Below are 27780 nucleotides of genomic sequence, written 5' to 3'. Positions count from 1 at the left end.
CTGTCCCACATGTCTATTCTGCATTCTTTACACTGTCACTGCAGATATCCCACATGTCTATTCTGCATTCTTTACACTGTCACTGCAGATTTCCTACATGTCTAGTCTACACTCTTTACACTGTCACTGCAGATCACAGACTATCCCACATGTCTATTCTGCATTCTTTACACTGTCACTGCAGATCACAAACTGTCCCACATGTCTATTCTGCATTCTTTACACTGTCACTGCAGATATCCCACATGTCTATTCTGCATTCTTTACACTGTCACCACAGATTTCCTACTTGTCTAGTCTACACTCTTTACACTGTCACTGCAGATCACAGACTATCCCACATGTCTATTCTGCATTCTTTACACTGTCACTATAGATCACAGACTGTCCCGCATATCTACTCTGCATTCTTTACACTGTCACTGCAGATCACAGACTATCCCACATGTCTATTCTGCTTTATTTACACTGTCACTGTAGATCACGGACTGTCCCACGTCTAGTCTGCATTTCTGCATTCTTTACACTGTCAATATAGATCACAGACTTTCCCACATGTCTATTCTGCATTCTTTACACTGTCACTGTAGATCACAGACTGTCCCACATCTCTATTCTGCATTCTTTACACTGTCACTGTAGATCACAGACTGTCCCACATGTCTATTCTGCATTATTTACACTGTCACTGTAGATCACAGACTGTCCCACATCTCTATTCTGCATTCTTTACACTGTCACTGCAGATATCCCACGTCTATTCTGCATTCTTTACACTATCACTGTAGATCACAGACTGTCCCACATGTCTATTCTGCATTCTTTACACTGTCACTGTAGATCAGAGACTATCCCACATGTCTATTCTGCATTTCTGCATTCTTTACACTGTCACTGTAAATCACAGACTGTTCCACATGTCTATTCTGCATTCTTTACACTGTCAATGTAGATCACAGACTGTCCTACATGTCTATTCTGCATTATTTTTACTGTCACTGCAGATCACAGACTATCCCATATGTCTATTCTGCATTCGTTACCCTGTCAATGTAGATCACAGATTATCACACGTCTAATCTACATTCTTTACACTATCACTGTAGATCACAGACTATCCCACGTCTATTCTGCATTGTTTACACTGTCACTGTAGATCACAGACTGTCTCACATGTCTATTCTGCATTCTTTACATTGTCACTGTAGATCACAGACTAGCCCACATGTCTAGCCTATACTCTTTACATTGTCACTGTAGATCACAAACTATCCCACATGTCTACATTCTTTGCACTGTCACTGTAGATCACATACTATACCACATAACTGACTTCCAGTGGGCCTTGTTAGATGAAATGCACCAGCACTGGCACAACTGTCTGACAGACCTTGGAAACAAATGAACTTCATACTTACTAAGAGCAGCCTAAAATTCTGTTGAAGGATTGGTGAGAGCTACACCTGACATAACAGTACACAGACATGCCTTCTTAGGCCCAGCTTTTATCCCATCTTGACAAAATTCTGAAACATGTAAGACTTATATGAGTACATAGAAGAGTTTCTCTTTGTGGGTGCCAACCTGAGGCAGGTTTATACCTCCAGTTCATTCTGTGTTGGAGTTTCTGCTCATACTTCTTACCTCTTCCTCAGCTACATTACTGTCTCTCTGGGTCCATTTAGCAGTTCATAGGTTCATAGGTAGGTACTAGGCTATTGGCCCTAGGGCCTATACAAGCCCAGCCAAAAATGTACCCTGGCTTTTGCCACCCATGAAAATTATTTTCCTGTGCCACTGTCGAGCAGAGCCAAAGAAGTGATCCCGGGGTGAATTTCCTATTTCCCATCCAATCATCAAGATTTTTCTTGAAGAGTACTAATGAGGAGCTTTGTTTGATATAGATAGGTTGTTTATTCCAGAGTATGGGAAGTCTCTGGGACAGGAATCTATCCCTGTGGCATGTTCTGTTTGTTGTGGAGGCAAGGTTTAGATCCCTAGAGCGTGTAGCTCGAAGGGATTGGGACTTCTTTAAGTGGAGCATATACAACAGCTCTGGGTTTGACATAACTTTGTATGTTAGGCAGAGATCACCACTGAGTAGGCGATATGCAATGGATTAAAGCTGGAGTTCTTTGAGACAGTCTGCGTAGGGCATCTGTTTGAGGCCAGTAATCCCCTTTGTGAGGTATTTCTGCAGCCTTTCCAGTTGTTGTAGATGTCTTGTGAGGTACATACCAAAAGAGGCGTTGTACTCTATAATGGGTCTAATGAGTGATGAGTAGAGGGGAATAATGACCTCTTTTTTTCTGGATGAGAAACCTTTTGTGATGAGGTATGCCATGTAGAAGGATTTCCTGACTACTGTGGTGATGTGATTATAAAAAGGAGAGATGACTGTCCACCTGTGTCCCAAGGTCTCTTATTACACTTTTGGTGTTAAGTATACTACCGCCTATGTTGTAGTTCATGGGTACAGAGTTTTTACCAAAGGGGGTGACAGTGCACTTTTTGGCATTGAGCTTGAGACCATGGCTTTGACACCAGGCATCTGTCTCAGTGAGGCCCTTTTGAAGGATGTCCATATCGTTAGGAGTTTCGATTATGGCTCCTAGTTTGCAGTCATCTGTGAACTTCATTAGCCAAAGACCTTCTGTGTTAGCCTGTACTTCAGGGAAGTAGATACCAAACAGGAGAGGACCCAGGACTGAACCGTGTGGTACTCCACTTGTCACTGGCCTGAAGTCGGATTTGGAGTCTGCTACTTTCACAGTGTGGGTTCTGTCAGTGAGCCAGTTGGCAACCCATCTTGTGATGTAGGGATTTATACCTAGTTTAGTGAATGTATTTATAATTCCAGAGTGGAGGATGGTGTTGAAAGTCTTGGAAAGATCTAGATAGGCTGTGTGAACCACCTTACCCTCATCTACAGCTTTGTTGACTGCTTCAAAGAAGTCTATCAGGTTTAGGAGACATGATCTGCCTTTCACAAATCCGAACTGGGTGGGGTCCAGAGTTTGGAGATTACCAATGTCTTTGTTTATAAGTTCCATGATTATATGTTCCATGGCCTTGCAGACCAGGCTTGTCAGGCTAATGGGGTGGCAGTTCCCAGGGTCTGTGGTGGCTCCCCCCTTGTGGAGTGGGATAACCGTCGCTGTGCACCATTCAGCGGGCACAAAGCCTGAGGTGAGGCTATGATTGAACATGGTACTTAGGTGTGGTGCCAGTTCATTCTGTAGTTCATGTAGAACACAGCCTGGGATATTGTCTAGTCCCATGGATGCTGTGTTCTTGGCTTTGGAGAGTATGGTTTTTACCTGTGCAGCCGTGATTACAGGAACTTTGCATTCTTTCGGTATAGAGATGGGCTCTTTAGGGGGTGAGAGGGGGTTAAAGTTAGCACTGAACCTATCTGCCAGGATGTTGGCAATATCAATTGGGTCTGTATATTCAGTGCCATTGTGCTGTAACTCAGAGCAGATCTGAGTGTTGCCATTGAGATTCTTGACATAGCTATAGAATGCTTTGTGGTTGTCTTTAGAATCAGTGGAGATTTTGTTTTCGTAACTAGCTTTGGAGGATTTTATCAGGGATCGCAGCTTCTTACTGAGGCTGACCAGGGAGCTCCTCCACTCATGGGATTTTACTCTCTTTTGCAACAGTTTCTTCCTTCTGTTGTACAGTTTATTTATGGCAGGGGACCAACAGATTGGCTTCCTTTTTTTGGAGGATAGCATTTTGGTTCTGTTTGGGATAGCACGATCCATGCACTTGTGTAAGTGCATATAAAGTGCAATTGTGTAGGATTCAGTACTCGTAACTGTATTGTCCATCTGCATGGGTGTCATGAAGTTCATCACTTCTATCTTTAGAAGCATGAAGTTGGTTTTGGAGAAATTTTTACTGTGGTTTCCTTAATGGGGGGTGGGGGCAGGATGTGGATATCTAGGGTAATTAGCTTATGGTCGGATCGGACCAATGAGGCATTGACTTCAGGTGTGGAACACCGGTCACTCATGTTGGTAATGACTAGATCTAGGATATTGCTGCCCCTGGTGGGGGTGTGGATAAGTTGATCCAAGGCATTGGAGTTTATGAATTCCAGAAAGCGTTGAGCAAAGGAGTTGTTGCATGAGTAGTTTTCCCAGTTAATGGTGGGGTAGTTGAAATCACCCATTATTAGGGTGTTTGGTTGAACCCTAATATTTTGCAGTACATCAAGAAAAGAGGAGTGGGAATCCTGGGGCATGGTGGGGGATCTGTAGCAAGCTACAATTTGGACTGAAGTTTGCCCAGAGTTAGTTGCACTTGGATAACATTGGCTGCATTATGCTGAGCAACTATCCTGGAGGTATGGATATCCTTAATGAATATGGACACACCTCTGCCTTTGGTGTTCTGGTCCAGGTTACATGGCCGAAAAGTGTGGTATGAGTTATAGCCTGGTAGTGCAGGGGTGCTCTCTGGAGCCTTGAACCAGGTTATATTAAATGTACACAAGGATGCAGGCCCTTATGTCTCTCTCTTTTTTGAATGTCTGTAAAGCATAAAGTCTTTTTTAAAGGAATGTTTTTCTAAGGCCACCATTAAAAAAATCCTGTTCTCCTACGGGCTTTTTACTTTGCGATGATTCTTCCCCATCCCATCCCCTTTGAATCTGCAGTTTAGGCTGAATTGGAGTTTCTTTCTTAGAAAACATATTGTCTTGTAGAGATTACCACAGCTAGAAGTATCTCAGAGCTGCAGGCACTTTCAGTAGATTTACTTTAATATTTCCAAGGTAGCAACTGAATCCATCCTCAATCAAGCAAATCATCTTCCAGTTTGCTTCCTGAATTATTTTTCTTTTCATTTTCAGACAGAAAGCTTGGGTCTAAGGTGTCTATAATAACTAGCAAAATGTCTTACAGACTGTATTCAGTTTTGCTGCAAGAAAATTAACAAGCCTCTTGTATCAGAACCAAAGGCCCAATGTACTAGAGCTATTGGTACTGTTTTTTTTTTTTTTTTGCTTTTATTATTAGGAAGACGTGAGATGCCAGCATGATTGTCCTGGCATTTCACCCTGCTGTTATGAAGAGTGCACCCCCCTCTTACACTAGGTACATAAGTTGTATACTTCCCAAACTTTACTCATCTTATTCACAATCACATATGGAATAGCCCCCCAGTGGACAAGTTCTCTTCCAACTTCACTGAACCAGCTCTCCCCTCTCCTCCCTCCATTACCCCTCACTCCCCTCCTCCTGAGATCAATTTGGACCAAGTCCATTTGGTACTTAGCAAAACTGAAAATCCTACTTCTGTGAGTTACAACAATATCACTGGACACCTACTGAGAAGCATAAAGTCCCACTTAGCAAAATCCCTCCATCAGCTCTTCAACTTGAATCTCTACACTGATTATGTCCCTGAGGAGTGCAGAATGGAATTTGTAGCACCCATGCATAAAGGGGTCCCTCTACTAACCCTGGGAATTACAGGCCTATTAGTCTCACTAGAGTTTTTTGCAAGACTTTGGAATATAGTTTAGCTTAACTAATAAACAATGAAATAGGTGACCTTTTAGTACTGGATACAATGCAGTTTGACTTTGTAAAAGGCAGATCATGTATGTTCAACCTGAATTAATTCTTTGAATGGGTTACTGAGGCCATAAATAAGGGATATACAGTTCATATTGCTTATTTAGACCTTGTCGAGACATTTACATTATCAATTATGCTAGGATTATTGACAAAGTCTCAAACTTAACATTTACCCACACATAGTTCACTAGACTGGTAACAAGCTGCCTGGTCCATGTTGTTACTGTTGGAGGAATTCGCTCTAGACAAAAAAACTTTACTAGTGGCATCCCACAGGGCACTGTTCTGGGTCTCCTCCTCTTTCTATGGCATAAAAGCTGGTATCAAGGGACTATGGGTAACAAAGTTCACTGATGATTGCAAGCAGGAGTCAGTTATTGAATGTCATTCTGGTTCTCAAATTCCCCAGAAGAGGCTGGACCAGAGAAATGCTTTGTTTATTAATCATGGGTTAACCTCAACATTAAGAAATGCTTTGGTAAATCTAGCATTACCCTACTTATACAGATACTTATACAGATCACAGTCATCAAGGACTTGGGTATGTAACTTAATAACAGGCTCTCCTTTGACCAGTGCATCTCTGTGGAGGTTAGAAAATTTTTCTGTTTTGCACAGTTTATCCTTTAGGGTATCTCCTCAAGGTCCACAGAAATTATAATTCCAATTTTTTTATCTTTTATTAGGCCCGTCATTGAATGTAATGCACTCTTTGTCATCTAACTCACATAAACCATCTTGACAGATCACAAAATTTCCTCACCAAAATTATCTTGGGTCTCAGTACCCTTAACTACGCTGATAGAAAAAAAAACTCTGTCCCTATAATCAGTGTCATGCAGTCTCCTGTGAGATGACCTTTGCTTAGCTTTCCATGCTATGAACAATTCAGCCTTCTTTGAACTCCTTCACCTAATTAGAACAACTGCTAAAGCAAACACCTATTCTGGAAAACTAAACCAACTCTATCAGTTTGACATCACCAGATGGCGTGACAGATACCTAACCCAAAATATCCCTCATTTCTGGAACAAACTGCCCATAACTATTAAGCAGAGTGCTTCCTTATCCAGCCTGGATCCCTGCAAGTATGATAGGAAATTTTGAGTATGGATAAGTGGAGAAATTCTATTTAATGGGGAATTCTATTACTCTCCCTCCAGTACTGAGTGATATGACTGAGCTTTCTCATGTTCTTTAGCCGTAAGATTAGTATGAATCTATACATACCCTCATTCCTTTCCCCTTTCTTTTGAACTGGTGTACTCATGTCATGGAACAAAACACATCTGGAGTGAAACAGTACAACAGTGTTTTATGGCTTAGGGGAATGGACTGATATAGTCTGCCAAAGTTTTATGTGCCGAGCTGTTCTATCACCTACTAGCATTAGTACTGCTGTTGTAGAAAACTGACCAGCCCTTCCAGCGCTATCATTTTGGTAAGTACATAACTTTAATTTTGTAATACAGAACTACAAGGAGTTACAAATACCTTGTGATCTCCCTCCCTCTTTCTAAACATATATATATATATATATATATATATATATATGTATATATATATATATATATATATATATATATATATATATATATATACACACACACACACATATATATGAGTGTATGTATGGAATGAGGGTATGTATAGATTCATACTAATCTTATGGCTAAAGAACATCAGAAAGCTCAGTCATATCACTCAGTACTGAAGGGAGAGTAATAGAATACCCCATTAAATAGAATTTCTCCACTTATCCATACTGAAAATTTCCTATCATACTAATTGTCTGCTTTCTCTTTTGTCATTTTGTCTATCCTGTCTCCCCTCACCTTTTTTTTTAACACTACCTACTCCTGGGTAGCAGAAACTGTTTTAAATTATTGTTGTAATTAGGATATGAAATAAATGTTAACATACTGTAAACAACCTCATATATGTCACTGTAAGAGTACCTAATCTCCTTTTCAAAGTTTTTTTTTTATATTTCTGTAAATATTTCTTTTTTTTTAACATGGTGTTTATGTATATAGCATGACCTTGTAACTACTGTTCTCTCACTTATTTTTTTGTCTTACATTTCTTACATTTTTACTTTTTTTCTCTTACAATTTGTGCATTATAATTTTTTTTTTAAATGTTACTGTGGAGCTTTTCTCCCCGGGCCTCTGCTGAAAATGGAAATATATCCAGTTGGACTAGCCCGGTTAACAAATGTAAAATAAAATAAATAAAAATAAAATAAAATAAAATAAAAAAAAATATATATATATATATATATATATATATATATATATATATATATATATATATATTTGTTTTCCATAGTAAAGCACTGATCACTGTGGACCTTTTTCAGACTCATCTCAAGGGCAGTGTCTAAGTGACGTTCTTCACACAGTGTGGCAACGGAGGCCAAAAGAATCAAGCCTTGCACCCCTGGGCCACAGAAAACAGCTGGTTAACAACTTTTTAATCCTCTAAGCCAATGGCCATACATTTTGTGATGGAGTTTGTATGTAAGGGGTAGTATACTGAAAGACACAACAATGTGACAAGGATGATACACTGGAAACATTACAAATACAATTCATTGTGAAGTACTGGAAACATAAGCTGCAGAAGTTGGTTCATACAGCAGCACACTCACCTTCACCCTTCACACCCACAACCAGTACACATGTCTTAGCGTTACAAAGGTGCTGTGTCAGCTTGGAATGAGATGGCTCTCAAGCCTTCCTGCTTTGCCATATATCATCTGCACCTCTCTTACCAAGGCTTTCACATAATAGCTAAAACCTTTGCTACTGCCATGGTGCAATAAAAGTACTGCCTGTATTCCTAGGTGTAATCCCTATCATGTATTCAGACCTACTGGCAATCGTGCGGGAGTATCAGTATTTGTCAAGGATACCATCAGCTCACAACAAATTCTTCTGGGTACTATATTGAATTTCTAGTTGTCCAAATCACCATACACATGACCAACAACCACGTCATAGACAGTTATAGAAAACCAGAAGCTATCTTAACACATTAATTTAACTCCCCATTAAACCGAACACCTTTCTACTTGGGGACTTCAACTATCCATCAATAAACTGGGTGACCTATGTTGTCAGTGGTTGGCATGCCCAACACTTCCTTGACATTATAAATGCTAACACTCTTTTACAAACAGTTAACCATGCCACTAGGGCCTCAAATATCATTGAAGTAGTGCATACAAATATGTCCACTTCTTGCACATCTTCATATGTATCATCTTGCCTTGTTGAATCGAACCATAAATTAGGGATCTTTTCCTTTAAAACTGGTGGTACTTTCCATCTAAACACCTTGTCTTTAGGGACTGTCCAAAAGTAAACCTTCTTCAGTTACTTGATGAACTAAATAAATTCCACAATAATCCTCCTCCAATGCATTCCATTGGTAAAGCTGCGATTTATGCCTCTGTCTTTTCATACTTAAATATTTGTATTGATAATGCAGTTCACATCTGCACCAAATATAATGAGAAATTTAAAAACAAATCCCCAAGGTGGAATGCCTGTATAAATAAATTATATAACAAGAGAAAGAATTTGCTTAATGCTTATAAGAGGTCTCATTCTACCTATCTTAAGAGCACACATAGGCAAACTAGTAAAGAACTTAAGGAAAACATTAAGAACCCCAAAGCTGAGTATAAAGTTAAAGTAGCCATTACATCCAAATATACTTACAAATCTTTATTTAACTATATCAGGAAGTTAAGAACTAAGACTCAACAATATTTGGAACTATTCCACAACAGTTCTACATACTCCATCTCAAAGGAAATAGCTAGTGGACACATTTAGTGCAAATTTTACTCCACCAACAGTTATAATTATTCCACTGATTCCACAAAACCAGCCTTCCTGTTTAATTACTATAGAACAAGTTCCATCAACCCTCTTAAAAGCTAAGAACACCTCATCCATGACTACTGATAGTATACCATTTTGCTTTATTATCATTGCCAACTATGGTTTATCTAGACCCCTACTTAAGTTCTTTATTCTAAGTCTCTCCACTGGTTACATTCCTGAAGCCTGAAAAACAGCCGCTGTAATGCAGTTAAACAAGGGTGGTCCAACCACAACCTCTAGTAACTATAGACTTGTTTGTCTCCCTAGCCTCATATGTAAAGCTATAGAGCATATTTTCTCAGACCTCATTAATCTAGACATTGAAAAATCTCTTAAGCCTGGACCCTCACCAGTTTGACTTTGTCAAAGGAAGGTCCTGCCTCTTTCACCTCAATAATTTCTTTGAAAAAGTAACAAAAGCAGTTGATAATAGTTATGCATTATATACAACATATCTGAACCACAGCAAGGCCTTTGACACTGTTCCTAAGGTGAGCATTTTTGACAGACTTGTAAATCTTAATATAAATCATCATGCTGTGCTATGGATACCTAACTGATTATCTGATATAACCCATGCGGTTACAGTTACAGATGCCACTTCTGAAAGCATAAACGTTACTAGTGATGTACCACAGGGCTCAGTGATGGGCCTTCTCCTATTTGGCATCTGTTTCTCAGACCATCACGCCAACACCCCTGGCCTATGCTCATCTAGGTTTGCAGAAAAATATCAATTGGGTGTTGTTATTTGATCTTCCACTGACTCACAGTTGTTCTAACATGGGTTAAACAATGCTAACAACTTGATGCAGGGACAATGGTGTCAAATTAAAAGCAAACAAAAATGTAATATAGCTTATTTTGCTAAACAAAATATTTTCCCATACCAGATGGGTGGCACACTCCTCGTCAGATACTGCCATAAGGGATCTAGTCAAAAATTCCTTATCTTTTCTATGTTGTGTCTCCTTAGCAGTCCAGAACACTTTCTATCAGATTCATCTAATGTTCAAAGGCACTTCCTTTAGATCCAGATAAGTCTTAATTCTCCTTAATTCATATCTCATCAGACTCATTATCGAATATAACTCACATTTTGACATTTATTTGTCTAAACACAGAACTCAGCTGGAGAGATTCAAAACTAGAAATATCACTGGTCTCAAAAGTCTTAGTTATCAGGGCAGACTGTCAGCCCTCTCTCTTTATTCAGTCTCTCATAAACTCCTCCAAGGAGATATTTATTTGTTTATTTGTAAGAAAACTCAGCTTATTATTATAACCAGTTCTAACAAAAACACTGATAACAGTCAATTCACTATCTACTCCTCAAATGCTACTCCAATCATTCCAGTGGCACAGGCTAAGCTATTGGGAATAACCAAAGACTCCCACCTAAAATTTGATAGTCATCTCAACTTAACTATTAAAAAAGTACATGCCAAACTGGGATCACTCTACCGTATCAAACCATTTCTTACCAACAACACAAGATCAGCCATTGCTCACTCCCAACTTCTATCCACCCTACTCTGTGCATCTTCCATTCTGACTAATCTCAACAAAACTGAACTAAGCAAAATGGAAGCCTGCTATAACAGAATTGCCCGCTTTGCTGCAAATTGCTCATATAGAACTCATCACTGTACTGCTTTGAGACAGCTCCACTGGCTTGAACTGCCCAACCTCCTAAACTACAATCAGCTCTGCCTCTGTCATTCTATCTATTACCTCCCCAATAAGTGTCCTGCCCTCAAAAACCTAGTACAACATCACTCAGCCAAAAGGCCTCTTAGATCATCAAGCAAACTACTGCTAGAAGTCACCAACAGTTACAAGAGCTTTGGAGATGCACTATATAGTAGTTCAGTGGCTAAAAAATGGAACTCTGTCCCCACTAGCATTCAAAACACATCATCCAAAGCCTCCTTTAAAGACCTCATCAGGCAACATCTCAAGCAAAGTAAGCAGTGCCATGATTGCTCCCCAGGCTAGCGAAAGCAGATAAGGTATACATACTAAATCTTGAGTACTTCATAATAGTTTTCAATCTTACTCACAAACAGTGGCTAATCTACAATGTATGTACTGTACCTGTGTACTATGTATGTATTCTACCTATGTTCCAAACTTCAGCTGTACACCACAAATCTATTAATTACCTTTATTTTTAAATTAATATTTTTTTGTTTGTTCTCTCCACTGTAACTGTTGATGTGCCACATACCACTGTAAAAACATATATTTTGTAATTTGTGTGTATACTGATCATGTCTAAATAACTAAATGTATCTGTAATTTTTCTTTGTGGAGCTTTTCTCCTTGGGCCTCTACTGAAAAAGGGCCTTTTCGGCTCAGTCAGACACCCCCGGTTAACAAATGTAAAATAAAAATAAAATAAAATAAATATTTATTTATTGCAATTTGTTTACCAGCAAAGTCCAACTATGTAATAAATGTCTATTTTCAGTGGCGGCCCAGGGAGAAAAGCTCCAGAGATCTAGATGACATAAAAAAAATAGAAGTATAGATATAATTAGAAAAACAAAATAAACAAACAAAAAAAAACATGTATATATACAATTTGACTGACTGCAGAACACATGGGATACAATGAAGCACAAGTAGACACCAGTGAAGTAGTAATAAAAAATGACAAATATCTGTATATACAAAAGTTTCAGAAGTACAGCCTATTATCCTGGGAAATACAAAAAATTATATATATAAAAAAAATATATATATATATATATATATATATATATATATATATATATATATATATATATAAAGACCCCCATAAGAATGGGGGAGGGCAGGTGTTGAAAGGTACAGATAGAAAGATAATACGATGAGCACTTAGTATGAATGTGAAGTATTTGCTGATGTAGGTCATACAGGTGAGGTGCATGGGCATAGCCATGACTTAGTGAGGCATGTTTCTGAGACGAAACTTAAATACATGGAGGCTAGATATTGTTCTGATTGACTCTGGGATACAGTTCCATAGTTTGTCTTGCCTTTCCAGCCATGAATGAGCCGACTGTTTCTGACCCCATGTTTCTTTTTCAGAAAAAGTAGTACCTTAAATACCCAGTAAAAGGAAATAAACTTTCTTCAACAGATAAATAAGACATGTTAGTTTGTTAGATTCATATCCTAATATTCCTCTCACCTTGGAACAAAATAAGACGTGTGTTTGTTAGATTCATATCCCAATATATATCTCTCACTTCAGAACAAACTTTCATTGTAAGTGAAGCAGAGTAGCACCTTTGCCACCTTCAAGGTAAACATAGATAACTGGATGAGCAGCCTCAAATTCTCCCCTTGTCTATCTTGTCATGCCTTCCTTGAGGCTGGAGGGAACTCCTGACTATGGTTACTGCCTAGGCTTCTATTAGTCTGCAGGCTGCTGGCCTAGTACTTGCCTAAGAACCCTAGGCTTCTACTAGACTGCAAGCTGCTGACATAGGACTTACCTAAGAACCCTAGGCTTCTACTAATCTGCAGGCTGCTTGCCTAGTACTTACCTAAGAACCCTAGGCTTCTACTAGTCTGCAGGCTGCTCACCTAGTACTTACCTACAAACCCTAGGCTTCTACTAGTCTGCAGGCTGCTGGCCTAGTACTTACCTAAGAACCCTAGGCTTCTACTAGACTGCAGGCTGCTGACATAGGACTTACCTAAGAACCCTAGGCTTCTACTAATCTGCAGGCTGCTGGCCTAGTACTTACCTAAGAACCCTAGGCTTCTACGAGTCTGCAGGCTGCTCGCCTAGTACTTACCTACAAACCCTAGGCTTCTACTAGTCTGCAGGCTGCTTGCCTAGTACTTACCTAAGAACCCTAGGCTTCTACTAATCTGCAGGCTGCTGGCCTAGTACTTACCTAAGAACCCTAGGCTTCTACTAGTCTGCAGGCTGTTCATCTAGTACTTACCTAAGAACCCTAGGCTGCTACTAGTCTGCAGGCTGCTCACCTAGTACTTACCTAAGAACCCTAGGCTTCTACTAGTCTGCAGGCTGCTCACCTAGTACTTACCTAAATAACCCTATGCTACTACTAGTCAGCAGGCTGCTGGCCAAGTACTTACCTAAGAACTCTAGACTTCTACTAGTCTGCAGCCTGCTGGCCTAGTACTTACCTAAGAGCCTTAGGCTTCTACTAGTCTGCAGGCTGCTTGCCTAGTACTTACCTAAGAACCTTGGCTTCTACTAGTCTGCAGGCTGCTCGCCTAGTACTTAGCTAAGAACCTATGAACCTACTCGTACAGTCTTGGAGCTGATATGTATAATGTGCAACACTTTAAATGTTGTTATCTGTTATTTTTACACAGCTGTATTATACAGTATCCCAGTATAGTGCCTTAATTACACTAAGCTTCTTATAAAGCAGGAGTTGTTAAATTCTACTGACTTCTTACTAACTGTGCTCATCTACAGCCATTCATTCTACTCTCTGTACTGAGTTAAAAAACATCTTGTTGCTGAAGCATTGCTAGACTGACAGAGCGACAACCTAGTAGTCTGTCTGTGTCTACTATGTTAACTATGTATTTATCAGTGCAAATACCTACACCTTAGCCTGGAAAAGTTAAACATGACTATGGCAATTATTGTGCCTCAGCAGTGAAACTACGGCATACAGCATTTTTGTACTACATAAAAGTTGTGGCCATGATTTGCTAGCTGATGCCTGATACTATTTCTATAAATTACAAAATTGTTGTTGCCCCGTGCTACTGCAGTATCCTTGAAGGTTGCTTACTTCTTTTCCCTTTCTTATCTTGGTCTGCAAACTATAGTGGTATTGTAGCTGCAGGAACTCTTACATGCAGTATGATGCTTACCCTGGGGATTTTCTAACCACTTTCTACTGAGCATAGTTATGAGTCTTAAACATTCAAAGATAGGGCCAATATTACAGAGGTAGCCTGAAAGAGAAGGTTCTCCGCTCTGCTGTGCAAAAGCAAATGGGTCTGTCAGAACAGTATTATCTGTTCAGCTGGGGTGAGGTAGTGATCTGCTGAGGGTACAGATGTAATCTGTCTCCTTGTAAAATATTGAAGGGTTGCCATAATTCAGTCAGAGTATCTGTCAGTGGAATAGTGGTTGTCAGGAAATACTTTTATTTAATACAACTAATTGCCAAAGGAATGTCATCTAAGTCTAAAGAGGTAAATACTTCCTTATACTAAACACTGATCAGACAAGTTACTGAGTGCAATTCCTTTTTCAGGATGCATTTCATAAAACATGTCAAAGAATTAGAAAGACCTCAAAAGTTCCTAGCCCAAAAGATAATAGACCTAAGGTTCCTGAGCTACCAAGAGAGGCTGGAAGCTCTGTTCCCTTTATTCAGTGTCTTACAGATGTTTCAGAAGATATTACTGTCTCATTTGCAGTGTTATTAGAGACATGCTTGTCATGGACCTTTTGTGTCTCCAAAAGTCCAATATCTCCACCAGTACTAGTACCATGGACCTAAATCTATAATAGCAAATAAATAAACCACAGTGGTAGGATAGGTTTATAACCCAGCATCTTCCAAAACTCTCAAATAAACTTCCTCTGCATTGTTACTATATTCCTTTAAATGGAACCTAGATGATGGATGGGTAGTTATCAGTTTACTTCAGGAATGACTGGTATGGCCTTTCTGGAGAAAGGATGTAGATGTGGCATAAGGCAAGGTACTAGCAAGGCATGAATGATCATAATATTTAGTGGCCTTGGAATATCTATGGCATAAGCTATGAAATCTGATTTTGTAGAGAACAGTTATCTTTCCAAATACTCTAACAGCTGTTTTATATATAACCGTGACGATGACACTTCAATTTAAGTCACCTGAGTAGATTGTAACAATACTTGCTTGATATGCAGAGTTATGTCCTACTTTTTGCTAGATATTTTGTTAAAATTACAAAGAGAACATCGACTAAATGACTTGAAGCTACAATGTGCATGTATCTGTGGATCTGTCTAGTTGCCAGTGGTTTCTGGAGTGTACCTGCTCATACTGATTGGCTACTGCAACGTTTGATTGTGAGGCCTGCTTTCCTTCTTTCCCCAATCCCTGACTGCTCCAGAGGTTATCATTTTTCACTGTCTTAAGCATCCCCATAAAATAATTTCACCTAAATAATATCCTTCAAAAAACACAAGACAGATTCAGGGATAAACACCATGGTGCTATGACATATAGCCATAACTAATACTTTACATAAATTAACTATGGCAACCAGCTACCCCCCCCCCCCCATTATTACATAACCAAAATAACATTCAGACTCTTCACATAAACTACACAGAACAACAATTTCAATTTCATTGTATATCTAAAATTATGAAATATCAGTAACTTTAATTTTAAAATACTTTTCATAATATACATCAGAAAAAAATCTTTGAGAAATTACAATAAATCTTTCTGCAACAATATAAATCAATACTTGTAAACCTCCTCTGTTATGACTTACAACCAAATTCAGCATCTACCTTTTATAATAAATCCATATTTAACCAAAATTCAATACAAAAAAATAACACAATGATGTCAAAGTTCATCACATAAATGCCAGAACCATGTGCAATGAAGTAGCTGACTTGCACAGCTGCTTTTAAACCTGACATATTATACTATACTAGATATAATGTGTCTTGAAACTAAAATAAGTGAGCATAAAATACTACCAGATCTGGCTACAGGCTAATTTAGCCAACTGGGTGCAATATAGACCTGCACCTAAAGGGGGCCAGCACTTATCATTGCAAGCTGCAATCCAGAACAGACACTAAAAAGGTCATCCTGAAACTGTAGCAAGCTGTTTGCTGCAAATGTAACAAACGTCTTGCTACAGTCCAACTACCACACCCATGAGTGCTTCAGCACTTCAGCCATGATTACTAGTGCAATACCAGCATTTCATTAACAAATGCTAGCAGACATGCATCACTGGTACTTTCTGATCGGGACCACTGGCAGCTTCAAGGACTAAGGAATACAAATACCTTGAAGCCAAAAGGGAAAAAAATATTCAACTTTGAGACCATAGCAAGTTGCTTTACATAAATATAGCAAGCAGCTTGCTATAATTAAACTACCACATACTTTCCTTGTAATGCAAAGCATCCATGATTGTTTTTCCCTTAAATTGTTGCCCACCTCTCATGGAATGTTGCTTTCCTGGCCATTTACTGTGAATTATATTTAATAGTGAGAGACTTTATAGTTTCATACTTCATATTGTGCAGCAAATGCATGTTAATGGAAATTTTATCTTATTAACTTTTTAAGTAAATTACAATAATATTTAAAAGTTGTGCCTTATTTCAGAAATGTGTTCCCCCATTATTTTTTACATTGTCCAGACTTGTTTAATAAGAAAGTTGTGAAGTATGTCACCAATGCAGAATCAGCAATCATAAATGAATGCTAATACCATACCTTTCAAGTGTCCAGAATTTCACATAATATCCAGACTTTTGGATCATATTTTTGGTTTGTTCCTCATAAAATGTGTGGTTTTCTGGTACATCACTGAGGATGGAGGGGTGGGGCAGAGCCAAGACAGAGCTGTACTTTAGGATCCCACAAACATGTCCCAAATTGTGACCCCCTCAGGTGCTAAGGCTGCCCTGATTACTGCCCCCAGGCTGCAGTATAATCTAGGTAGAGATGGACAAAGAGCAGGAGAAACAGCAGTTCTATGCTTCAGTCACTTGGAACTCATAAAATGTCAGCTATCCATTCCATCCTTTGGCAGATCAGAACTTCTAGTAACTCAAATTAAACAAATACAAAACAGTTCACATTATAACATGTTCCATCCCCAACACAACAACCAATATTGACAACTTTGAAGATGCTGTGTTGGATTACGTCAAATCTGAAGCCCAATATGATAATTGTAAGTGATGCCAATACAGAGTGACTAATAACAACAAATGCCAGTGAGTCTGAGAAATATCATATAGCATTTAATTTCTTTATTAACAACATCATATACAAACACTAATCAGCCCAGATTTTTACCAGATACAATAAATGATTATCATCTCACATATATTATTATGATCAAAAACTAAGATAATAGACTAAATCTCTTCTCTCGGTATCACTCTAAAAAAAAACACTTGTAAGAAAGAATATTTATGTAATTACTTGTTGAATACAACTGGAGTCCTATTAAATCCTTGCTACTTGACAATACTGTAAACTACTTTAATGAAGCATTCTTAAACATTATAAATATTGTAGCCCCTTTGTAAAAAGAAGTATGTGTTGAATTATTAGAATGCAAAGGCATTGAAACTGAAGTAATGGACACCAGCATTCCAAAATTTAATACCCTGAAAAACCCAAAATGTCTAAAATAAAACTGTTCTCAAAAGGAGACATGCAGTTTTCTTTTGCGATCAGAACACCAAAACCCCATCACACATTCAGATCAAAACTGTCTTAATAATAGTAGTGCTCTTGAAAGAGTTTTTGAAAGGTAAGATGCAAGGACAGAGGCATGGGTAGGGTAAAGGCTAGTAAAGCCCCCTGCTCCACTTACTAGTACCTGCTATGCCAAACCCTGAATCTGCCACGGACCTTGCACCTTCCCTTTAACAAAACCCTTTATGCAACACAACTACCAGTCTTGACAGCTTGGGCACATGCTTACATACATGCATGCAAAACACATACAGCACAGCTATGCCCTCACTTAGCCCTACCCTAACTCTATCCCACCTCCACTCACACAAAACATCGTACCCCCTAATGCTAAAACCTTCAGAACATCTAAAAGATTCAGCAATACTTTCCTAAATCTACATGTACCTTACCCACAAGTATTCAATATTCTGCTCAACTGAGATCTTAAATTTTGATGAATAAAACAACCAAAGATACTATAATTGATCTACACCTTGGATGACATTAGATGCTAAATAAATGATGCATATTAGAGACAAATCTTGAACACAATGGAAACATAACAAGTCCCTAGAAATCAACAACAAAGATAATATAAAATGATAAAAAATTCACTAATTCACAAACCAGTTATAGGCAAAATGTGAAGAAATTCTGAAACTCCATGAATAATTTTATAAAGCATAGAAAACTAAATCAACCTAATCCTGAAGATGAGACAAGTTTGGATATAGCCTGAAAATTTAACTCCCATTTCTCGCAAAAGCCACTAAATCTATAATAGACAAGCACCTTAAAAGATCACAACACAGTTACATTTACTTTCCATCTAGTCTCTGTCATCCAAACTAAGAATCTGCTAAAGCAGTTAAAACTTAACCTCACCAATATAGATGCTTTTCCTCCAGGATAACTGTGTGAGCCAGTAGAAGAAATTGCTTATCCCATTGCAATGCTAATAAACGGAGCAATAAAGGTGCTTAGAAAATAATAATAAAAAATAAATGGAACAAGCAAAGATTACTATGCCCCTACAATCCAGAAAAAAGTATGTAATTGCATTACATAAACGTAGTAAATCAGATTAATTATCCACTGACTAGTATCTATTATGTCACCTAATTTAAAAATCCTGGAGAAATTTGTCTGTAGGGAAATTATTGACTATCTTATGCAAAACAACTTAATTTCTCTTACGTGATATGGATTTCATCCAGACCATAATAGTGAAACCATACTATTTCCTAAATTAAATAAACCATGGGATAAATCCACATATGTATATTGCTCACATTTACTAAGACCTTTCCAAAGCTTTTGTAGCTGTTTCACATGAACGTCTACTCTATATTGTACTTAATTTCATCATACTGTTATAACTAATTTGATGACAATTATATAGATATCTTATACTATATATCTATCTATATATATATATATATATATATATATATATATATATATCTTTCTATCTATATTTATCTTTATACATACATGTAAATACATGTGTGTATGTGTGTGTGTTTTCATGTTTTATACTTTTCATATCTCTTTGTGGAACTTTTATTGCTGGCCTTCCACTGAAAAGGAACTTTTTGCCTATTTGGTAAATCAAAGTAAGCAAATGGAAACAAATAGATAAAATATTATCACTCGTAGGTCACAAAATCATGCTGAAAAAGCAATAATTTAAAACAGAAAATTAAGTATATTACTCTTTCTGTTAGGTACTGTTATCTTAAAAACAATAAGAAGCAGTACAATTTGGGTTAAAGGATAGCCTAAAGAAAGGTACAAAGATGATTTTGTATTCTAAATAACTACTTGGATATTTCCCCCCTTCATCCCTTTCATTTTAGACTAACTTGCGGGTTATGCAGAGATGTTGAACTGACATTTAGACTTAGTTCTCAGTCATGCCTCAATAGATAGCTGACAGATCATAGTAACGGCAGGGACAGAGGTAATGATTTAACTGTTAGTGGCTTGGACCCCTGCTACCATATGAATAGTGAAACCTGACAAGCTGAGCACACTTCCCCCATGGTTGGGTAATGTCACCTTACTCCAGTCATGTTCATGTGCCAGGTATATAGACAGCATTTACTCACATTTCTTGCTGCATTATATCTTCACTACAAAAGAATGTATCACAGAACAGCATCAGTCCAGGCCAATGACTAACGAGGATTGAGCAGTTAAGTACCTGTCAGAAGCCAGTTTCCTTTTATTTTTATTTCAGTGTTGGTTGGCTAACTTTTTTGTGACCTGCTGTCTGGCAGTCAGGCTTTGTAAGTAGAGATGTAGGGCATGACTAAAGTGCATAAAAAATAAGTACCCTATTGAGGGGCAATTTCTTTCCCTCTTTATTTTAAAATTGTTTAGCCTGTATTTTTATGAGCCAATTTCTGGTAAGAGAACTGCCTTATGGAGGTGTAAGTATTGTCTGCCCCATTAAAGACAAACACATGCCTGGAGATGACAGATTCCACATAAGGATTAGCATGTACATATTTGTATACTTAGGTCTTGAGAATGATATGACTAATTGCAGTATCTGCCAGGATACTTATCTGAATAATTTAAACAGAAGACAAGAAGACCTCTAGGCATACCTGGTCAAAAAGAGACTTGCAGCCTTAGTTAAACAAGTCTGCCATGTCTTCAGATCTGCAGGGGCAGGGTGGTGCAGACGGCTCTCCCAAAAAAGAAAACATCTGATATGTTAAAGCAAGTCCAAAAGGGGAAGGGGAGGGAAGCCATAAAACCAAATTGTTCATCACGCACTCTAGGTCTGACGACACTGTGTGGAGGCACTCAAGCAGCCTCCACCCCCCCAGCCTCTAATGCCTGCTATCACCAAGGCTGCAGGTGCTGCTCTGTTGGAGGCCACTATGCCTCTGTTCCCTATTTTGTCCAACCAGACCAAAGACCAGACAGTACTGAATGCTAGTTCTCAGGAGTCTTTGGCAGAACACCTAGAACACATTTTAATGGTTAAGAATGGGGCAGCTGCAGAATTCCCATAATAATTGTGAAAGGGAACATCACTGCTTACCAGACAGAACCCAGTGATGTCCACCCTTAGGATCAGAAATCTCTGGTGGCCATCATTCACTCAAAATTCTAGCTCCAGAGACTAGGCTATTTGCCTTACCTAGGAAGCTGCCTCTTGGTGTATTGGTTTCTCCTGGCCCCACCCTTTCATAAGAATCTGCTTCAGATGCCATCTTAGGCGAAAGGAAATAATGGAGTTATTTAAATAAATATTTTATTTTCCTTTCTCCTCTAAGCAAGGGCCTTACTACTGGACGCATAGTAAAGTCAAGCAGCCAAAAGGTAGGAAAGATGCACAGAAGAATAAATGGCAATAGGTAACCACAAGGAAGAGTAGTGGACCTTCTGGCCTCAGCCACTAACAGGGAACAGCTGTAACTCTACCAATCTCCTTCCTGCCAACTCCCAAAATAACCTATGCCAGCATTTGGGCCCTAAAACTATGGTTTGATTTAAACTTAATGAGTGTAATCATTCTGCAAACTCTCAAGAACAACTGCCAACTGATTTTACATACAGCATGTGTTAAGTAACACATTTTCTTATCAAGGACCTAAATATATTTGGCACCACATATGCGTGCAGGCACAAATAAAGACTTATATTACAGACATCAGGCTGATCTCTAAAAAAAATTAATAATGTTTGTACTAAGTAGAGAATCAACATCCTCAAGTAAGTAACTAGAAATGTGGAAAACATAATATACAGTCCCGATGCCAATTACTTTGAAATATTAACACATTGTTGCTGTGTTGAACTGGATGTAATCTTTTGGATATAAAACTGCAGCCAGGTGGTGGCATATTTTTCATTTAGAACGTTATAATTTAATAGACACACACACACACACAAACACACATATTAGGTTTGTTATCAAAACCTCGAGTGAAACAACTGCAGTTACACACATGTCGAATTAAGAATGCTTGACTTAGCATATGCTGTTCAGCATAATTCTGAAAGTTACATGTTCAAATTGTCATTGTCATTTGGTAATCTGTATTAGCATTTCCAGCGGTCGATGTATCTGTTTGGTGAATGCATTGTCAATGTTATGACATGGCTAATAGTGTCTGAGATTGTAAATAGCAGAGTATACTGTATGTTGGGGGTTTATTGTAGTACAGTCTCGGAGATAAAATGTATAATTTACAGGGGGTTTGAGGGGCTCAGTCCCCCACATGGGGGGGGGTGCAGGGGGGCTTGGCCCCCTGCAATAATGTGTATTAAAGCAAAGTTCAGTACTGAACTGCATACGTTCGTGCTGCTGGCAAGCAGCCAGCTATGTGGCAGCAGTGAAAAAAAAATCGAGGCTGTCGAAAATGCTGAATTCCATATTGTCGGAATCTAGTTTCAACCTTTGTAGTTAATTAATTGCAGACTGTTGTTATTTAGCCTCGATATTTTGACCAAATTAATTTTGACATTTGGGATTTTGATAGTAAACCTATATATATATATATATATGTGTGTGTGTATACATAAATATATATATATATATATATATATATATATATATATATATATATATATATAGATATATATACACACACACACACACACACATATATATATATTTTTATATATATATATATATATATATATATATATATGTGTGTGTGTATGTGTGTGTGTGCGTGTGTGTGTGTATAGAACATGTTTTCCAAACCATCAAAGTAAGTGTAGTCCAATACTGCAGTACAGGGCATTAAATATTTTCATAGAAAAAGGAAAATACATCAAGGGAACCTATACTGACAATTTTGGGAATATATTCAAATTAATTTATGAAGCCACAAAATCCTCACAGCTTCATAAAGAATTGCTGGTGCAATCTTGGACCATCAGCACCAGTTGATCACATCCCCTGACATCTTGCATCTGAGGCAGCTGTGTTCTCTGCCTCACCCTAATTACAACACTGCCTCCATGCAGTGTAAGTGTTCCAGGGGTGTGCATGCAATAGGTGGAACACTGACCTGTCACTCACTTCCAAAACCTGAGGTAGCTGTCCCTATAGTGAATGATCGTGGCCTGTTATTGTTCAATGAATGCATATCAATAAGTTTAACTTCTGTTGTTAAGAAGTCTTTTCAAAGGATCTAGTGCAGATCCACCTTACCTGGACAACAATCAAATGACATTATCCAGCACAGAATTTACCAGTAAGATATCTAAATCTGTAAAGTTAATACATATTTTATGGAACTGTAGTCAGTGGTCTAGATCCTGTATTACCATTAAACATGACCAAACTGAACTTTTCTAAGGTCCTTTATACTGTACCCCATTCTGAAATAGTTGAGCACCTGTTAAAGCTCAATGTATATAGGTCTGTGATCGATAGATTGTTCATTGGTATCAGGAAAAACAAAGGAATTTAAAATCAAATGCATTTTTCCAAGCATGAACATCTAACTGGTGGTATCACACAGGGATTAATCATATCTCTCTGTTGTGCCTGATTTTAGAGATCAACCCTGGTTTTGCCTCAAATGTTTGACCTGCCCCTAATAAATTTGTTGAATTTCTGGTATGTCACTAAGGATAAGAGTCCATCTATAAATGCCAGGCATTACAGTTTCATTTTGTTATTCATAAAATTCATGTTGATGCAAAAATCTGCTGTTCTTTTAACTTTTTTAAATAAATTAGTGTAATAATTAAAAAACTGTCTCTGATTTTGGGCCTTTGCTCCTACCCCATTATTTGTTTTTCTTTGATACTTGAGCAAATATGTTCAGAGCTATGTGATCAGATTCTAGTATTGTTCAATGTCCCTTTCTTTATGGCTCAGAGTTTTAAAAATGTATACTTCTCCAAAAGCAGTGTTAAGTCCAAAAGTGGAACAATCTTTGCCAGTCTGGATCATGCATGTTTATAACTAAATAGCTTTTCAAACTGGGCCTTAGTTAGTGGAACTACTTTTAATGCCAAAGTTTAAAGCTTCTTTATTTTTTATATAAGACACTATCTCTGTAGCATAAGCGAAATTATATTGAAAGAACAATTGCTTTCAATTATTTATCCTTATTTCAAAATGTTCCGTTTATAAGGCTGAAGAGCTTTCCTCAGATTAATCAAACTATGAGAATGAGTTTCATCAATACTAGTATTATTTGTTAAACGCTGGTTAGACCACTAACCAAATAAAACTCTTAAGTTATGCACCTGCATGCTGACATACAAAAATGTGAGTCATTCAGCAGAATTTCCTAACTACATGCTAGGGTATGAAGTCAGTTTGCTTTTGTGGAGCTCTGATTGCTATCCCTGCATTCAGATTTGGTATAGGCTTCTTTCAAGTAGCTATAAAAATGGCCTTTAAACCAGTTAATGATGAAGAAATCCTGGTACTATATCACCTGACTAAACTGAACAGTACTGATGCTATATGTCAGCCCCATATGTTCCAGCTTCTCAACCCAAAGGTTCCTAATTTAAAAAAAAATCTGGCTCCTTTATCAAAGTATCACCAAACAATGGAACATGTTGCACTGAGAGATAGGCAAATACAATCAGTTAAGGAGAATGTAGTCCTTGTGTTTGCTGAAAACAAGTATAATGTAAAAGGGCTTGGAAATAATCTCCTTGTTGAGTGAATCAGAACTCCAAAAGACTTAATTTGATCACTGATGTTTGAACTATGTTTATAACCACCAAGATTCTTGACAAGCATATTTTAAATATTTGCAGAATGCCAGATGTTGAGAAAAATCACAGCAGCATACCATTAGAATGTTTCATCTGAATAGCTGGAAAGGGTATTACAATTGTGTCTCAAGCTAGCAATACAAAATATCTTGCACTATTTATAGTCTTTATGTGCCTTGCATTTAGGATATTCTTCCTTTACACTGCATGTCCTGCCTTTATCAGTTTGTCTGCACAGGGCTTTCCCTCTGGCATCATAACCTACAGTCAGACTTTTTTTGAAAGGTGGCATTAACTTAAGAAACAAGGGAGGATTCTCTCTCTGCAGTTTTGCTGTGCCCCTTAGATGCGCTTACACAACTAAAGTATTAACTGGACAGAATGAGTTCAACATGACTGTGTTTTGTTTTACAGCTGGTGAACAAGGATTGCACATTTTAGAATGCGCCCTGTTTATATGATTAGATAATTTAGTTTGTCTCTGTGATAAATATGGCAAGACTCTGGGGAGGCTGTTAAGTTCTTCATCAAAAGATTCTTAAAAATACTTGTGCACAACATGTATGTAAAGCAGGAACATGGAAAGTAATGTGACAATTCAGTGAGCTCTGCAAATTACATTCTTAGCCAAAGGGTGGGATAGGATTTGCTGGAGTTTGAAATGCTAACTTTGAAAGTATTCCCTTTCCTGGTAATGTCTAGTATGGTTATGGGTAGGAAATTCAAATCCAAGTAGGTTAAGGATGCTTTTTTAATTAAACAATAACACAGTGAATATGGGCAAAGCCCCACACTCTCTGACAGTGGGATTACTTAATGTAGCATTTTCCAAAGATGAACAATCTCGGGGAGACTTTGTAAAATTCAACGAAATGGTCCTTCCATGTAGTAGAACATGATATACTATGAATAATACCCTGTGATATTAATTATGACTACTACATTTTGAACTAAGATAGTGTAGTAATGTACCATGGTTGTGACTGTTACTATTATGAATGTTACAGAGTCAATGTAGGGGAAATTCCCCTTTCCCTGACATGCAATAAATATAGAGTTGATTATATTAAATAAGGAAATGAAACATGCAAAGCCCCCTGCATGGCGGCGGGGGGGGGTTGCCACGCATGTAAAAATAAGAATTTTTTGAATCTGTGCATAACTCAGTCTATTGTCACTCACCTGAGTAACATGGAACCAGAATAGTTGAAGGAGATTATTTATCTTAACTTTTTTTTTAGCAGCAGACTGTAGACCTTCCCATTAAACCTCTTTATGATGCCATCTTTGTTGCAAAGGGTGCTAGACTTATGGAATGTGCGACAATTCAAATGCACGAAAGAACGAAAACAGTGAGAGCAGAAGGGTATGACCTGTTGTTAACTACGTTCTCTGGCATATCCAGTAGTCTGGGAATGGGTACAGTGAGTACGCCAAACAGTCCTTTCCTGTCAGTCAATTCTCTGCCAGTGAACATATTACCCAGCAGGAAAAGATAAGTAAGAGAGCAAGTTTAAATACAGAAATCGGTGATGCCACTTCTAGGCAAGGGCAGTCGACAGAAAATACCTTTCAAGAGTTATGACAAACATCATTGCCAGATACTTACAATTCCTAAACTGGAAATTGAAAAAATACAAGGTAGGGCTGCATTCTTCCAGGCAGAACTCAAAGCAAGGACTTAAAATGTGTGCATCCTCATTGTGCACACAGAGTAATGAAAAATTACAAATCATGTCCCACTCTACCATTTCAGTTCACTGTAGGAAGCTAAGCTCTCTTTGGTCTCATTGTGTTTCAGTCCTCCTAAACTGTAAGAATTAAAACATTCTAGAACAGACTGAGATCTATTTAAATTAACACAATGAGTCAGAAATTCATTTATATTGAACAGAATGTCTCAAGTGCCATTACTTAAAAGAACAGCAATGTTAATTTATCCAAGTGTTATAGTTACAAAATGAATTTTTGTATGTTGTGTAAAACAGGTAACTTCCAATGTTATGCAGGCTACCACTATAATTTATATCCTTCTTATGCAATTTTTACCCAAAGAATTTTACTTTTTGCAATGGTTAGACTTAAAGAATATTTATATGTCTATTACAATTATCCTTGATTTTTTCCTGTGGTAGAGGTGACTTTTAAACTGGATGATGGAAGCATTTGTGCTCATAAGCCATTGTTGGTCTCGACCTGTGAGTGGATGGCTGCTATGTTTGGTGGAGCCTTTATTGAAACATCACAATGTGAGGTATGTTTTGATACAGCTGTTGTACAATATTAAAATAGCTAAGACATGTTATTAAAACATTGCTTTGTTTTATCAATGTTACTGTTCGGCATATATTGTTTAAGTAAGCAATGCAAAAATGTGGTGGTCACATCTCAAAGACATTTTTTTTCCCAAGACACCTGTGTTTTAGTTTTTCAAAGACTCCCAGGCATGGGACATTGTTGCTTGATAAGATGACACAGGTGTATCTACAGTGTTATTTGCAGTATATTAAAGTGCATATGTGTTTGTATGGGCACACTCTGAAATGCTGCATAATGAAGGAAACATATACACTGGTATGAAAAAATATAAAACCCATTAAAATATCTTATCTGCAAACACAGTAATACTGTTTTGAGCATCTGAGTTGCATGAAAATGAGACCTGCACAGTTATACATTATCAATCACCTGAAAAACTGTTCAGCGTTTACTGACATGTCCTTACTTGGAGAAGACTGTTACAGCAGTATTGTAAATATGCTTTTTTCCCCTCACTTTTTTAGCATTAAAGGTTTCACTCCCTGATGATAATATCTTCATTATGTTACTGCTCCTTCACTAGGAGATGGCAGACTCCCCATGTAAAAACAATACTACCACTGCTAGCTTTTTTTTTCCTCTTGTTTCTTTGGAACCATTAGTCTCTTGGCTGCATTTTCCATTTGCATATATTTTTGCCTTATCATTTTGCCAAATTTTTCCAGTCAGCAAGTATAAATAACTTCCTTTTTTCATAAGTTAATGAAAGGGTTTTGTTAATGTTGTTTCTTAAATGATGTAAGGATAATATATTCTTTATATAAAGTATTAGCAATTTGTGAAAGTCCAAAAATGTGTATTCAGGCAAAGAAATAGGCTGGAAAATAA

At 37.8% G+C, this 27780-nt stretch overlaps 1 protein-coding gene across 1 annotated transcript in view; it reads left to right on the top strand.

The window, feature by feature from the left end:
• The window catches only part of RHOBTB1 (Rho related BTB domain containing 1), a 468210-nt gene that overhangs the window by 388590 nt on the left and 51840 nt on the right, over positions 1-27780 (top strand). Inside the window, exon 6 of the mRNA XM_044056396.1 lies at positions 26769-26887. Within this exon, the coding sequence (XP_043912331.1) occupies positions 26769-26887 (119 nt within the window). The remainder of the gene's footprint in view (positions 1-26768; positions 26888-27780) is intronic.

Source organism: Protopterus annectens, chromosome 14.part0 (genome assembly GCF_019279795.1).
Source record: "Protopterus annectens isolate FY-2018-M chromosome 14.part0, PAN1.0, whole genome shotgun sequence".
In the NCBI taxonomy this organism is placed as follows: Eukaryota; Metazoa; Chordata; order Ceratodontiformes; family Protopteridae; genus Protopterus; species Protopterus annectens.
Note: the sequence above shows the minus strand (reverse complement) of the source record. Positions and strands in the feature narration are given on the sequence as shown.